The sequence below is a fragment of the Medicago truncatula genome, chromosome 1, assembly GCF_003473485.1.
Source record: "Medicago truncatula cultivar Jemalong A17 chromosome 1, MtrunA17r5.0-ANR, whole genome shotgun sequence".
Taxonomy (NCBI): Eukaryota; Viridiplantae; Streptophyta; class Magnoliopsida; order Fabales; family Fabaceae; genus Medicago; species Medicago truncatula.
In genome coordinates this window covers 47,751,404-47,765,414 of record NC_053042.1, presented here as the reverse complement: position 1 = coordinate 47,765,414, position 14,011 = coordinate 47,751,404, and the positions used below count along the sequence as shown (strand labels likewise).

The window sequence follows — 14,011 nt, the reverse complement described above, 5'->3', positions numbered from 1 at the left end:
TACCACAGGAAATAGTCTTTTTTTATTTTTTGGAAGAAGCTAAATTAGCCTACCTAAATTGGCACTAGAGAGAATCAAATCTGAGACCTCGTGGAGGAGCACACTCCCAGGTCCCAGGTCAATACCACCAGGCCAACCCAAGTGGGTCACATAATCATCAACAAACTCATGAGTTGTCATTGAGAAGAATATTAGATCAATATTCTCTTATGTTTATTAGCTGAAGTGAAAATAAAACATGATAGATGGAAAGTAAACGAACCTAAGTTCTGAGTTTCCATTTTCTTCTTCCAATCCATGTTCTCTTGCCCCCATTTGGTGTTTGAATGGGAAATAAATCATTTTCTAGAAAGGATTAGAGAAAAATAAATAAATTTACATTTGTGACAGCATGTGCTTTATCATTATCAGTCTTTCAGAGAAAGCTCCAGCCGGCCCAAATTTCATTCAGGCTTTATGATTGCAGCCCAACTTTCAATTGAGGCATCAATAGGCTAAACTGAATCCTTGCAGGCCCAATGCAACAATTTAGAGAGATGATTGCTTTTCCCACTTCAAAGGTTGCTAAAAACACATGGAAATGACATTCAATACCCCACCTGTAGTTAACTAATGTTCGCTGCTTAATTTTCTCTCATGGAGCGAATAGTAGTTAACTACCGTTGCGGTATTTTGGTCATTTCCATGTGTGTGATGGCAAATCATTTAGTGTAAACGGCAGTTTTCATTTAGGGATGAAGGAGAGAGAAGCTGAACAAAGTGGCTTCATGCAATCATAAAAAGATTAAGATGCATTGCAACATCATCAGCTTAATCTTGCCTTGAAAAAGCTCACTCCTGAGCATCATTTGGAGGGTGCTTCTGAGCAAGAATTTTCTTTGTCTTCTCAAGAACACCAAAAAATATTGAACCACCTATTCCTATCCACACCACTCTTGGCCCAATACCCTGCAAATAGTTTAAGTCTTTTAAAAAGCTGCTTGGTTAAAAGAAACCTAAGAATGAAAATAACTATTAGTGTTGCACTAAACTTAAAAAGATATGCATACCTTAAAAAGAGCATTAGCTCCTTCTTCTTTAACTATTGTCCTCACACAATCATAAATGCCTTTGTAATGTTTTTGTGTTCCCTAATAGGGAGAAGGGAGAGTAAGATAATGTCAGATATCACTTCAGACCAAAGTCACAAGTTTAATAACATGTCATAAAAAAAAAAGAATTACAAATAGCAACTCCTATTAATAATAATATTTGTCTTATGGATTAATATATGCACTTTAAGTGGTTAATGTGCATAATATAATGGCTAGGACAATACCTAAAATAACAACTCCAAGTGGTTATTCTTTCATTTCATAACAAATTTCCATTTTCGGATTTCTTCCAAAAAATTCCTTCAAATAATAAAAGAGGGAAGACAATTTCACCATACCTGAACCATTAATCTGGTTTTTACTACATCAAGAGGAGTCGTAACTGCTCCAGTTATGGCACCTAAAAGGTATTAAGTTTATTAATTTCAGTTCCAACAAAAGCATGAGTGAAAGGAGTTGCGAAATAAAAAGACTGATTTGAAGCTAAATTTGTAAGTAACAATGTTTCCTTGCGGTTCATTTACTAGTTTAAACAAAACTTTCTTCAAGGGAGAGGTAGTCAGCATGTTGCAAATTATCATACTGTAATGGGACACTTTGCTAACTAGGCCTAACAAACTGTTCATTAGTTTATCTTTCACAGCAAAAATTAACACTAGATTAGAAAATTGTCTAGGATTGACAACAAATATATACCACAAAATTGAAGGCAACATTATTAGGAAGTTGTCTAGAAGGACTGAACACTGGTTTTTGTTCAAATTTCAAAGAAATCTTATACAAACATGCTATAAAGAATCCTGAAATGCTTCGATAGAAATTGTTTAATCGGTGTGCCGTAGAAGTACCAGCAAATGCCCCAAGCATAGCATTCTCTGGATCATTCAGATCTCTTTTTGCCTGCGAACAGAAAAAACAGAATACAGATTTAGCAATTATTTAAGAATAGACAAAAAAATTAGGTTAATTCTGTTTTTGGTCACCGTAAAATGAAAAAAATTTAATTTATGTCCCTGAAAAAAAAATCATATAATTTGTTAACAACTTATGTGTCCCTTGGAAGGCCACTTGGCCGCAATAGATGGCATCAAATAATACCCATGTGGCAACTGGCCAATGCCACATGTGTCTCCCCTATACGATTTGAATAGTTTTCATTTTAAGAGCTCTCAAGGAAATATTTTGGTGGGAGTCACATGACGACAAGGCAAATGAGTAGCCCCGTTGGCATTACCAGGTGCCACCTGATACAGCCACGTGGCCTTTAGACAAAAAACATTGATTTCACAATATGGTATAGACAAAAAACATTGATTTCAGATTTTGGAGGAATGAAAACTAGCGAAAATATTTTACGGGGACCAAAACCAAAAATCACTTATTTTACAGAACCAAAAATATATTTAACCTTAATCACTGTACAAGATAGAAGAAATAACACTACAGAGAGGAATCGTCCAGCTTCCACAAAGGAGAAAAAAGAGACACAGCAATTAACGATTATAAGATACTTTATTCTAACAGGAACATTTAGAAATACAATTATGTAGCAAATTGTCCAGTTTCCTGTAGAGACAAACGACTCTTGAAACAGCTATGAGCTGAAAACAGAAGAGAAGCTACAAAATAATAATACCCCTAAAAAGTTCAAGGAAAGACATTTGAAGTAATGTAAGAATTTTGATCCAACTATGCTAGAAACAATCATAAAGATGTGAGAATTTTTCTTCTTTACGGGCACAAACGCTTATATTTACAACAGTCAAACTACTCTTTTATATGAAACGGAATGCTTCCCATTTTAGATGACTTGAAAACGTGGGTACCTTAATAAAATTACATATAGAATAATAGACACTTCAAATTAAGCTTACCGCTAGTTTATACCCGATACGGAGCTGTTCATAGATGCATAATTCTAAAGCATCAAATGGTAAATCTCTCAATAAGAAAGATCTATATCCCTACAATCACTCAAAAACAAAAGTACAGGTCAAGGTAGGTAATATAAAAACCAAAGTCAGCATATATATAATATTAAAGCAGCATTTAAAATGGCAGTAAAAAACCGAGTAAAGGCATTATCATAATCCTACAAACTGCTTACAACATCATATCTCCTCTTTCTTATATAAACCAAGATAAAAGCTCTTTCCACTAGAGAGGGAAATCGAATAAGTATTACCTACTAGAACAATATTTTAAAGGAGAAATTATCCCTTGCTACCTCAAAATTAAAGAACAACTAATTCAATGATCATCACGACATGAAACTAACACATACCGCATAAAGACCTTTAAAACCCTCATTAGCAATGATAAGACGGACAGCATCAGGGGCTGATTTGAATTGACCAATTTGTATCCTTTGCTTAACAACCTAGAAAGGCACAAATCAATTCCAACCTCAAGGAAACGGAATTTAATTGCCAATGTCAAAACTTACCTCAGTTGGAACACGAACAAGAGAAGAAGCGGCTCCTCCAATAGTACCTGCAGCCTGAACTCAGATTAGGAATGTTATCACAACAAAATTTTGAATCGAAATTTCAACCACAGTTCTAAGATATCCTAAACTGCCTGTGTGCTAATCATTTAAGACAAGCTAGGCACTGAACTGATCAACATACAGTCCATCAAGAAATTCATTAGTCCTTTGTAATTTTATATGTTTCATTTGTGTGTATCTGTTTACATGTAATCTAAATTGTGTTTGCTTACAATCACTAAAGTTAGTGCAGTTCATGACAAACGAGTAACAATTTTTTTGGCTCAAATGCAGTTATGGTCTCCCTATTTTGATCAACCCGCAATTTTGGTCCCTCAATTTTTTCAATTATGCAATTTTGGTCCGTCCATCAACTTGTCATCCAATTTTAAACGTTGATGCTGACATGGTAGTAATATGCTGATGTGACATTAATCACGTAGAACCTATACGGCAGTGTAGTGCCGACTAAACGATTACTTGGTTGACATGTAAGCTGACACGTATGCAACTTAGATGGAAATAGTAAATCACTTTAAAAAAAAAATCACAAAGTCATGGTCTCATGTTCTACTCTTACATACTCCCTCCGTCTCATATTAGGTGTCCCATTTGAGATTTACACAGTTACTAAAGAAATGATTAATAGTGTTGATTTTAATGGAAAAATATGTATCATATTTACTAAAACACCCTTATTAATTATAGTTATAGATGATTGAAATGCAATAAATAAGGGTATGTTAGTGGAAAAAAAAATGATGTATTTGTATTATAAAAGGGACAAATAATTTGAGACAAAAAAAAAATAGGAAAGAGGACACCTAATGTGAGACGTAGGGAGTATGTAATTTTTGTGAAATAATTTTTAGTGATTTACTATTGCCACATAAGCTACATACGTGTCAGCCAAGTAATTGTTTATTTAGCACTACACTGCCAACGTGATTAATGCCACATCAGCATATAACTGCCATGCCAGCATCATGGTTTAAAATTGGACGACAAGTTGATGGAAGGACCTAAATTGCGTAATTGAAAATGAGGGGACCAAAATTGCGGATTGATCAAAATAGGAGGACAAGAACTGCATTTAAGTCATAGTTTTATATGTAATTTATATCACAAATGTGTAAAGGAACATATCAAACTTGAAAAATCTCTCAAGCCAACCACAGGCCTAAACTTTTTCGCTGCTCAAGACGAGCTTGTGAAAGAAGACGATTGCCTCAAGCTATGAAGACTGAGTTTTTAAAAAAGTTGTCTACTGTCAGCAAGTATTGTAAGCCATTGCCAAGTAAAACAAGGATACTATCTGCAATATTTTGGAATGATTGAAAAGAAAGCCTAGATAATTCGAATAGCTTATCTATTTTATTATTAAGAAAGCCAACTTACAATATGAGCCAAAGCGCTTAGATTCTCAGGGAAGATCTTCAGCAATTTATGCTTTGTTGGTTCGTACACACCAATAAAAATCGCAGAAGCTCTGCCAAGCGGTAAACATAAATGTAAGTATTCTAACAGACGTGGAAAAATGACTCTTTCAGACAATTCTTAATAGATAAAACTAGAAACAAAACATTTCTTAGCTTGAGATCAAAGCACAACAGCTATATTATCTAATTAGCTTCGATTCAAACATGTTTGTCATGGAAAGATTAAGCGAGAAACAGAAAACGGGATAAAGAGCACCGAAACGAATGCAGCACGAATTGAAAAGGATGAGTTGTAAATGAAAAATAATGCCTACTCACGGTAACACACCAGCAAGATTTGCAGCCAATCCAGAATACAAACCCTTGAAAGCAATATTTACTCCAGCACGAGCAACCTGATACAGAAGGGAATATGATTAAAATCAAAAGATAATGCTGTTATAAATTAGATAAATCTGTATAGACACACGAAGTAGAACTAAAAAAATTCACTCAATATACTTAATTCACCTGCAGTCGAGTTTTGATGGTATCAATGGGGTATAAAGCTGCTTCTACAGCAACACCAGCAACACCTCCAGCAATGCAACCCTCTACAATATTCATAAGTATGGTATACATAAAAATGACAAGAGGCAACTTATGACTAGTTCAGCTAAAATGAAAGATCCTACATCATAAAAGGCCATTTATCCATTGAGATAGAAACATAACTGCTCATTTTTATCGTCAAAAACAGACCAGAAAATTGGAATACCCATGCTAAGAAGTCAGCACATCCCATAGAAGAAACGATTATCAATTCAAAATGATATATACATGAGGATAAATACAAGTAACTGACAGATCAAATTACAACTTCAAGGCTTTAAAATTTTCAGCTTGCTTCTTCTAATAACTTCTTTATAATATGTAACTAATCATGATGTCAATTTAACAATGTATGCATATAACTTATAAGTATGTATGTTTAATGCCACAAAAAGGCAGACTATTGTTCATACAAACAACTTAACTATTTATATGGTATTAGGATAACAAAAGATAAAAAATAAATTGTTTTCATATAAAGCTAGAATTTATTTTCATAAGCTACCCTGGAGAGCTTATGGAAGTCATATAGAGAAATGATAAGTGATTTCCATAAGATCTCCTAAATAGTTTGACAAGTGCTTATGTAAGATGATAAGTTCAAATAAGTCGATTCAAATAGGCACTAGGCCAACCATTTGTTTGAACACGATAATCGCGAAACTTACCATACAGAGCACGAAAATAGTCAAATGGGTGGTTATCCTCTCCTTGACTGATAGACATGTAGAACTTATTATCATGATCCTTATGAGAAGCCATTTTAAAGCTCAATGCATCTGTGTATACAAACAAAGTCATGTGTTCAACATATGTATTAACAAAACATATTTAGTTGAGTAGGTAAATCAAATAGCATAGACTCATTTCATCAACATATGTTCAATTCAAACGTGATTTGATAAAAGATAGAATGAATCATAATAATTATTGAAAACATACCAATTGAATCAGTTTGGGGAGCTTTGGAGCTCATGGAAAATGTGCAAAGATCAAATATTTGATCTAACGAACCAAGATTTCTCTGACAACACAGTGACAATTTGCACAAGCTTCAAACAACGAGGTTTTTGCAAGGTTTCTTTGGGTTTATTTGCACGCGCAGATGTTAAATAAACCGTTTAGTTTACTTAAACCAAACCAAAAACTGAACCGTTCTACAAGTGTTTTTACTTTTTACGCTATTCATTAAAAAGAATTAATTTAAATTTTAAAATAATTATGCTTATATTATTAATATTATATTATGTATAACCAGGACTTAGTCTAGTGAAAAAGGTTCGACTTCCTCAATGTAACATACTAATATTTGAATTTCAGTTGAAATAGTATTTATGGTCTCATAAGCTCGAATAGAATTACCTTTGATTAAATAAATTTGTAAGAGTTTTCGTGAGTTTAATTTAGTTGGTATGAACAATACATAATATATGTAAGTTCTGGGGTTCAAACATCAGCCACTACAATTTTTTTTGTTGAAAGAAACGAAAAAGAGAAGACAATGGTAACTCATCCAAGCTCCTAAACACGAGAGGGTTGCTAAGAGAGAAGTGGTTTAAGTAGAGTTCTTTGATATTGACAATAATGTTGACCCATCCAACAACTACAATGATGTCCCACTAAGTATCAATTTATCGAAAAACATGGAAAATAAATATTAATGCTTCAAACCTCAACTAATATTTATTTTCTCTTATTTTCTTAAAAAAAAATATATTTTCTCTTGTTTGTAAAGGATTAATATTAAGATTGATTGTCCGATAAAAATGTCAATTTGTTGTCGAAATTTTAAGCAAACTTTCAAGTACCAATTCATCACGAGCCACAATTGCTCTCAAACTTAACTCCAAATTGCAATTTAGTTTTGTCCAATTTTAAAAACCCAAACCATTTATTTAAAACTGAACTGGTCTGTATTTGTTTGAAAATAAAACCGGTCTGTATCAAACGAAAAACAAAATTCAGTCGAACCGCATCAATAAGCATACACCGACTGAAAGCCTTTTATTCCACCACTGAAAGCACTTAAGAATCTGAAACCTGCCACTGTCCCAATTCTTGTATTTTTTGATTCTGCAATACAAAGGGTAACATCAACCTCAAGAATTTGGAGAACCATATCCTCCAACGTAAAAAACTTGTTTCTCCTTAACGACCCTTGTACGCTCTTTTTCTACAATTTCCATAGTAACTTCCCGGAAATTGCATCAACCAGATATTCCCTGTAATTTTCTGAAATGGGGTTTGCTTGGATTCTGGAGCTTCGCCAGTCCTTTGAAACAGAAGCCATTGGATTCTACTGTAGATTGTTGTCCTGAAGATATTGCTTCAATTTGGGATGATGTAATATCTCATTTCTTTTTCTTTATTGTTTTCTATTATTTGATTTCATGATTGTCATGTCATGTGAAATCTTTATGTTAATTGCTCACAAATGTTATTAATCGGAGTTCCACATTGCTCAGGTTCCTGGGTTGTTGGTTGTATAAATGTGTTTGTCCACCCTTTAACCAGCTTCTGGGATGAGACTAATATGATATCAGAGTCTGGTTAAAGATTGCAATGTAGGGTTGGACTCTGTCGTGAGGGTGGGTGTTGAACTTGTTTGTAGTCCCACATTGTTCAGATGCCTAGGCTGTTGGGCGTATATATGTGTTTGAGTATCTCATCATTTGAGCTAGCTTTTGAGATGAGATCCGAGTTCATTTAACAAGAGAAGAGAATAGTTAGAATAATCTTAAAATGCATTGTTGCCTTTGCAATTTGCTTTTGTTAGACTTGTTTCAATTGTTGGGGACTTTACATAAATGAAATAGGTTGGATATTATCTGATCTCCAATGAAGCAAGGAAAGCAAGAAAATTTGTGGACTTTCTTAAGCTTTTGTTTGTTGTTGATCAATGGGAAACACCTAAGCATCTATATATATATATATATATATATATATATATATATATATATTTGTGTGTGTTATTTGTATGTCACAATCAGAAAATCCATGAATACCTAGGTATATGAGTGCAAGATTTGTGAAGAACCTAGTTGTTGTTCTTCCATGTGGTTCTCGAGTACTTTATAACAAGTTCACAATGAGCCTTATTCCAACAACAAAGTTAAAGGTAAGGTGAACTTGCCATTAACTTTGTTGTTGGAATAAGGCTCATTGTGAACTTGTTATAAAGTATGCACGTAAGGGTATGTGTACTGTTTTTTTATTTTTTAAAATTCGAATCCATTCTTAATTGTGCAATTAAGATACATGTTTTAGAAGAGCTTTTTCCTTTCTTGCCAACTTGCCACATTGTTGTTTCTCAAAGTTTTCATGGAACGTTGATACAGCAAAACTTTATCACTTGCTAGAGCATTGGGCTAAGGAATGGTAATCGATTTGATCAATACTTATACTATGAATTTGTGCTCTTTTATTTAGATTTCATGTTCTTACTTCTATTTCTCCTTGGCAGCCAATATTTTGTCATTTTAAATTTCCTTTTAACAGAAAATAGGTCACCGTGGGAGTGGCGTGAACTCTATCAGATCATGATTGATGGAAGACGGAAGATCTAAATTGCAAGTAAAAATGTTCAATTAAATCATTTTCAATTGGTAATATGTCAAGGAGGATCGAAATCATGAACTAACCTTGAAGTTGAATAACTTAGGCGGTTCAGTTATATTAGATGAAGGCTGAAAATGATTTTTCTACGGTGGAAAATGTAACAATTGCCTACCTAGAAATGGTTATTTTAAAATAATGACAAACTTAGGGAGTTCTAAGGTTGGCTTGGTGGCTGCGGTGAGAGTGTTGAGGAGTGAAGTAATAAGGGTGGTCTCGGTTCGGTTCTCACCTCTAGCAAATACTAACAAATTAATATAATACCATCAATTCGCCTAGCCTACTAACCCAACTGGAGTTCTGGAAAATGGCAGTGTTGCGGGCTAGTCACCATTTCCAACACATAGACACAAACAAATTGGCAAGGAAGCTAGAGTAAATGATTTAATCCACTCCTTCAAATGAGTGCTATAAAATCCAGGTCTAGTTGAAAACCCAAGATTGCTCCAAATTGAATTTGACTTTATGGCAGTCTTTGAGAGTGTGAAGGATTGTCTCATGGGTCACTCTACATAAATTGTAGAGAGGGTCAATAAAAGAATGTCAATCCACTCGGAATTGGTTGGTAGGGAGAGCTCCATGCAGGATCTGCCATATAAAGAACTTCAGATTTTTAGGTAAATTCAATATCAATATTCGTCCAGGTCTCAATATGGGAAGAGAAACTAAAACTAAACCCAGCAGGTATGTTGGTTGCCCCCCCCTCAATATGTTGTCAAGCTTAACGAAGATGGTAGTTCTTTGGGTAACCCGGGCATGTAAGGCTTTGGAGGCATTCTTAGGAACTCTAGTGAATGTATGCTTAGTTTCTTTGGCCGGTGTGGCTATAAAATTAACGCTAATGCTGAGTTGATGACCATTGCACGTGGGCTCAATACGGTCTGGAATGCAGGATTCAAAACTGGATTTTTGAGTCAGACTCCCAAATCGCTCCGCAGCTCGTCAATGATGATGTCCTTGAGACCCATCATTATGCCACTATGCTGAAACATATCAAGGAATTTATGTCCTTTGATTGGTGTGAGCTTCACTCATACGGTGTGAGAGGGTAATTGCTGTGTTGATAGGCTGGCCAAGTAAGGGGCTGCTCATAATAATGGAGTCACTACCCAACTCAGATTTCCCCACCTCTATGCTGATGCCATGGGAGTCAAGTTCTTTAGGCTCTAGATTTTTTCTCTACTTTTGCTGCTGTTCTTTCCTTTTAATATAAAATAATGTTCATTTTGATCCTGTTTGTATAAACAATTTAATTAAACATTTATAGCATAAGTACTTATCATGCAAGTTATTTTTATAACAAAAGATAAAGTCAAATTGTTTTCATATAACATATAAACTGTTTTTATAAGCTGTCTTGGAGAGCGTATGAGAATAAACTGAAAACAGCCTACGGACATGTCATTAGCCGTTTTTACAAGCTCTCTCAAACTGTCTCACAAGTACTTAAGTGAGTAGGTAAACTCAAATAAGTCAATCCAAACCAGACCCTTATTGTGAGTGTGTCTATTTTTTTTGTCTTATTTAGACTTTTCTTATTTCTTGCAGTACAAACGCCACACATGCTATTTACAGGTCTTGAACATTACCAAGTTCGGGGAGCACAAGCATCTCCCTACTTTACTGTGAACATTACCAAGTTCGGGGAGCACAAGCTGATAGCAAAGACTTGGTACTAATCCGTGGGGATATCGTATTTACCAGCAAGTTGACTGATTCGTAGGCAAAGTGGCTTCTGGAAACTGCTCAGTCTTTTTATTTGAATGATGTCGGGTACAAACTTGTTGAGAGGTTCCACAAAGAAGCATGTGATTTTGACTTCAAAGATGTCTTGCAAGAATTGGACATGCCTATTTTGTAACCATTTAAACCATATTCAACTCAACAGCTACTAAGCTAGGATCTGTTTAATTTGAGAAAATATTTTTTGTTTTCACTTTTATTTATAAAATTTTCACTTTATTTTCAATATTTTTTAGATTTTTGATTTCAGTGGTTTACACTGAAATCGGAAACAAATGGAAAATAATATGTTTTGTAATTAAAACTTAAAAGTTAAAAGTGAAAGGAAATGAAAACTAAACAATACTGCAGAAGCTACTGTTATGTGTTGATGCATTTTGCCCATGGAGAAATGAAGATGATCTCAAGCTCTAAAAGGCCAATGGGCATGTTTGTTTTCAGAATATTATAATGTTAAAATTGTTTGTATTTTGTTGATTGTAGATTTTATAAACATGTAAATCATGACAAACTCACTTGTTTATCTTCAAACTCTGGTTTGACTTTGCAAGAAATAAAAAGCAGTAACTTTTTACATAAGTTACACAATTTAGGTTAAACTTTACAAAAAGAATTGTATTTACTAACATGTAGTCCATCTGAGTGGCAAATGACTCAACATCTTAAGCAAGTGACCACAAATTTGATTCATAACTCCTAAGTATGGACAAAATGTGATTGAGATGAGAGAAGTCATATTGTGTTCAAATAATTCCTCGATGAGAATTCTTAAAAAACCAAGTGGATATTTTATATTTTATATGAATGAAGAAACATATGTTTAAACACTAAAAGCTCATATCGAAATAAAATTATAGATTTGAATTTTAAAAATTTACATGTAAAAGGATTGAAAGAACAAAAATAACATAAAAATAAGAAATAAAAAACGAAATTGTTATCTAAAATTAAGTTAAGGACAACAAAAGTAACTTTGTCAAAAAAAATAGGCTTAAATGCTCTTTTGGTCCCTTAACTATTTAATTGGTATCGCTTTGGTCCCTTAACTAAAAAAAAAGATTGTTTGAGGATTTTAAATTTTTTTTTAGTCTCGTTTTGGTCCCTTCTGTTAGGTTTCCGTTAGTTTTAATAAAAAACGTTAAGTGTGGACACATGTCACCTTGTCATTGGCTCTGAGTTTTTTTTTTTTTTTAAATTATTATTATTTTTTATAAAAAAAATAAATAATTTTTTTTTAATATATATATTTTATTTTATTGTAAAAAATTCCCAGAACCAATGACAAGGTGACACGTGTCACTTTGTCATTGGCTTTGAGATTTTTAAAAAAATATATATATATATATTTAAAAAAATAAAATAAAAACAACTAAGAGCCAATGACAAGGTGACACGTGTTCACACTTAACGTTTTTTTTATTAAAACTAACGGAAATCTAACAGAAGGGATCAAAACGAGACTAAAAAAAAACTTAAAATCCTCAAACAATCTTTTTGTTAGTTAAAGGACCAAAAGAGCATTTAAGCCAAAAAAAATATAATCATGTTCTCACTTGATTAATGATTATCATCCCTCACACAATGGTAGGGGTCACCGCCACCTACATAGTTTAATGATTTATTGTATTTTCACGTTTTAAGTACAAGATTTTTTAGTTTTCTTTCGTATGGCCCAGCATGAAAGCATCTTTCATTTTTCAACCTAACTAAAAATATTACTCCATTTGATCTAACATGAGAAAATAAATTCATTGACAATACTGTTCGTTGTCTGCAACAAGTTGTTCTCATTTCCATGTTTTCAAACTAGAGGTTATTTGGTGGGGACATTTATAGATAAGAGTGAAGAAGCCTTTGATAAAAATGTCAATAAATAAATACTTAGTCTAGGTTTTGTTAGCACGAAAGAAACTCAATTTCTCACACATTTGATTTTTCTTTTTAGATAAGCACGTATTGAATATTTCAAACTAACACTATCAAGACGTTGGAATTAATTATATACTATGTGATTTTATCATTAAAAAAAAACTATGTAATTTTAACAATAGTTATAACAAAAATGAGTTTTATTAATAATGTAAAGATTATGACTGATTGACTTTACAAAAGACATTTCAATTAGCAAAATGTGATGTATATCTAGTCAAAATTATAAATCAAATATTTTAATTTTTTGTTGATACAAATGTCTCATGTAGATTGTAGATTAATCATAGAAGAGGTATATGTCTAAGATAAAACTATAATAAGAGCTCCATAAAAGTTAAAATATATTACTATTACTATTAGTACAATACTTCATCTGAAATAAAATATAAACAAAAGTGATGGTTAAAAGGTCAATGCATTTGTTAAAAATTTAATCCAAATACATTAACCTTTTAAATACTTTATTTGCTTCCTTAAAAAAAAAAAAAAACTTTACAATTCATTTAAGTGAGAGTAATATTTAAATGCTAAAATATATTTAAACGATGAAATTTTCATAGCGTGATGACAAATAAAAGAATTAATGTGACACAAATTACTAAAAAATAAATAAGGGAGTGTGACAGTGACAATGATATGATAGTATGGTATTGTATGGTTGCGACTTTAATGGACATGTGATAGTTGACCCACACCCCCGCATAATAGAGTTGTGTTTCTATTCAGGAGTCTCATGTCATTGTAAGCAGAGAAAATTGCAATTAAATAAAGAGTGGTGATACATGTACACCTTCATGTGGCAATACACCTCTTACACCCACACAAAATTCTGACATGTGGCAAGGAAAAGTGAGAGGAGATGAAAGAGAAAGTATGGTTGTGAGATGAAATTACCAAAATGTCCCTAATGCATGGGGTGTACAATAGGGTGTATGATTAAAGGGTGTTCATGTAACATTTTCCTTAAATAAATAGGAGTGCATTCAATTAAAATTTAAAAGAAGAGTAGTGATATATTGACAACCATTTGTGACAACTTTGTTGACAACTTTTATTTTCTCTCTTCTCATTGGTCCAAAACAATAGAGAGAGAAAAAGGAAGAGAGAGA

The 14,011-nt window shown here is 33.1% G+C and overlaps 1 protein-coding gene across 3 annotated transcripts; it reads right to left on the bottom strand.

Annotated features, from left to right (window-relative positions):
* LOC11420332 (S-adenosylmethionine carrier 1, chloroplastic/mitochondrial) lies at positions 1-6,729 on the bottom strand. Of its 3 annotated transcripts, XM_024786055.2 has the most exons (13): positions 6,555-6,728; positions 6,281-6,391; positions 5,532-5,614; positions 5,340-5,416; positions 4,981-5,071; positions 3,541-3,594; positions 3,379-3,474; positions 2,969-3,058; positions 1,943-1,994; positions 1,433-1,494; positions 1,050-1,130; positions 821-948; positions 1-345 (listed from the first exon to the last, which is right to left on the bottom strand). In XM_024786055.2, the coding sequence occupies exons 1-12, from the start codon at positions 6,586-6,588 to the stop codon at positions 832-834; spliced, it is 948 nt and encodes a 315-aa protein (XP_024641823.1). In that variant the 5' UTR covers positions 6,589-6,728; the 3' UTR covers positions 1-345; positions 821-831. The 3 variants fall into 3 exon arrangements, 2 of the variants coding, with proteins under 2 accessions (XP_024641823.1, XP_003592020.2); XM_003591972.4 differs by having other exon boundaries at positions 1-948; XR_005643853.1 differs by lacking the exons at positions 1-345; positions 821-948 and having other exon boundaries at positions 1,055-1,130; positions 1,791-1,994; positions 6,555-6,729.
* Positions 6,730-14,011: the final 7,282 nt, after the last annotated feature.

What these genes read in the sequence shown, in the direction of transcription:
- LOC11420332 (XM_003591972.4), bottom strand. Translation starts at nt 6,588, where the DNA reads ATGAGCTCCAAAGCTCCCCAAACTGATTCAATTG. An exon ending in AATCTTGCTGGTGTGTTACC is followed by an intron (nt 5,072 to 5,339) that starts GTGAGTAGGCAT and finishes ACCGCTTGGCAG; the next exon opens with AGCTTCTGCGATTTTTATTG. An exon ending in AAACCAGATTAATGGTTCAG is followed by an intron (nt 1,131 to 1,432) that starts GTATGGTGAAAT and finishes TCTCCCTATTAG; the next exon opens with GGAACACAAAAACATTACAA.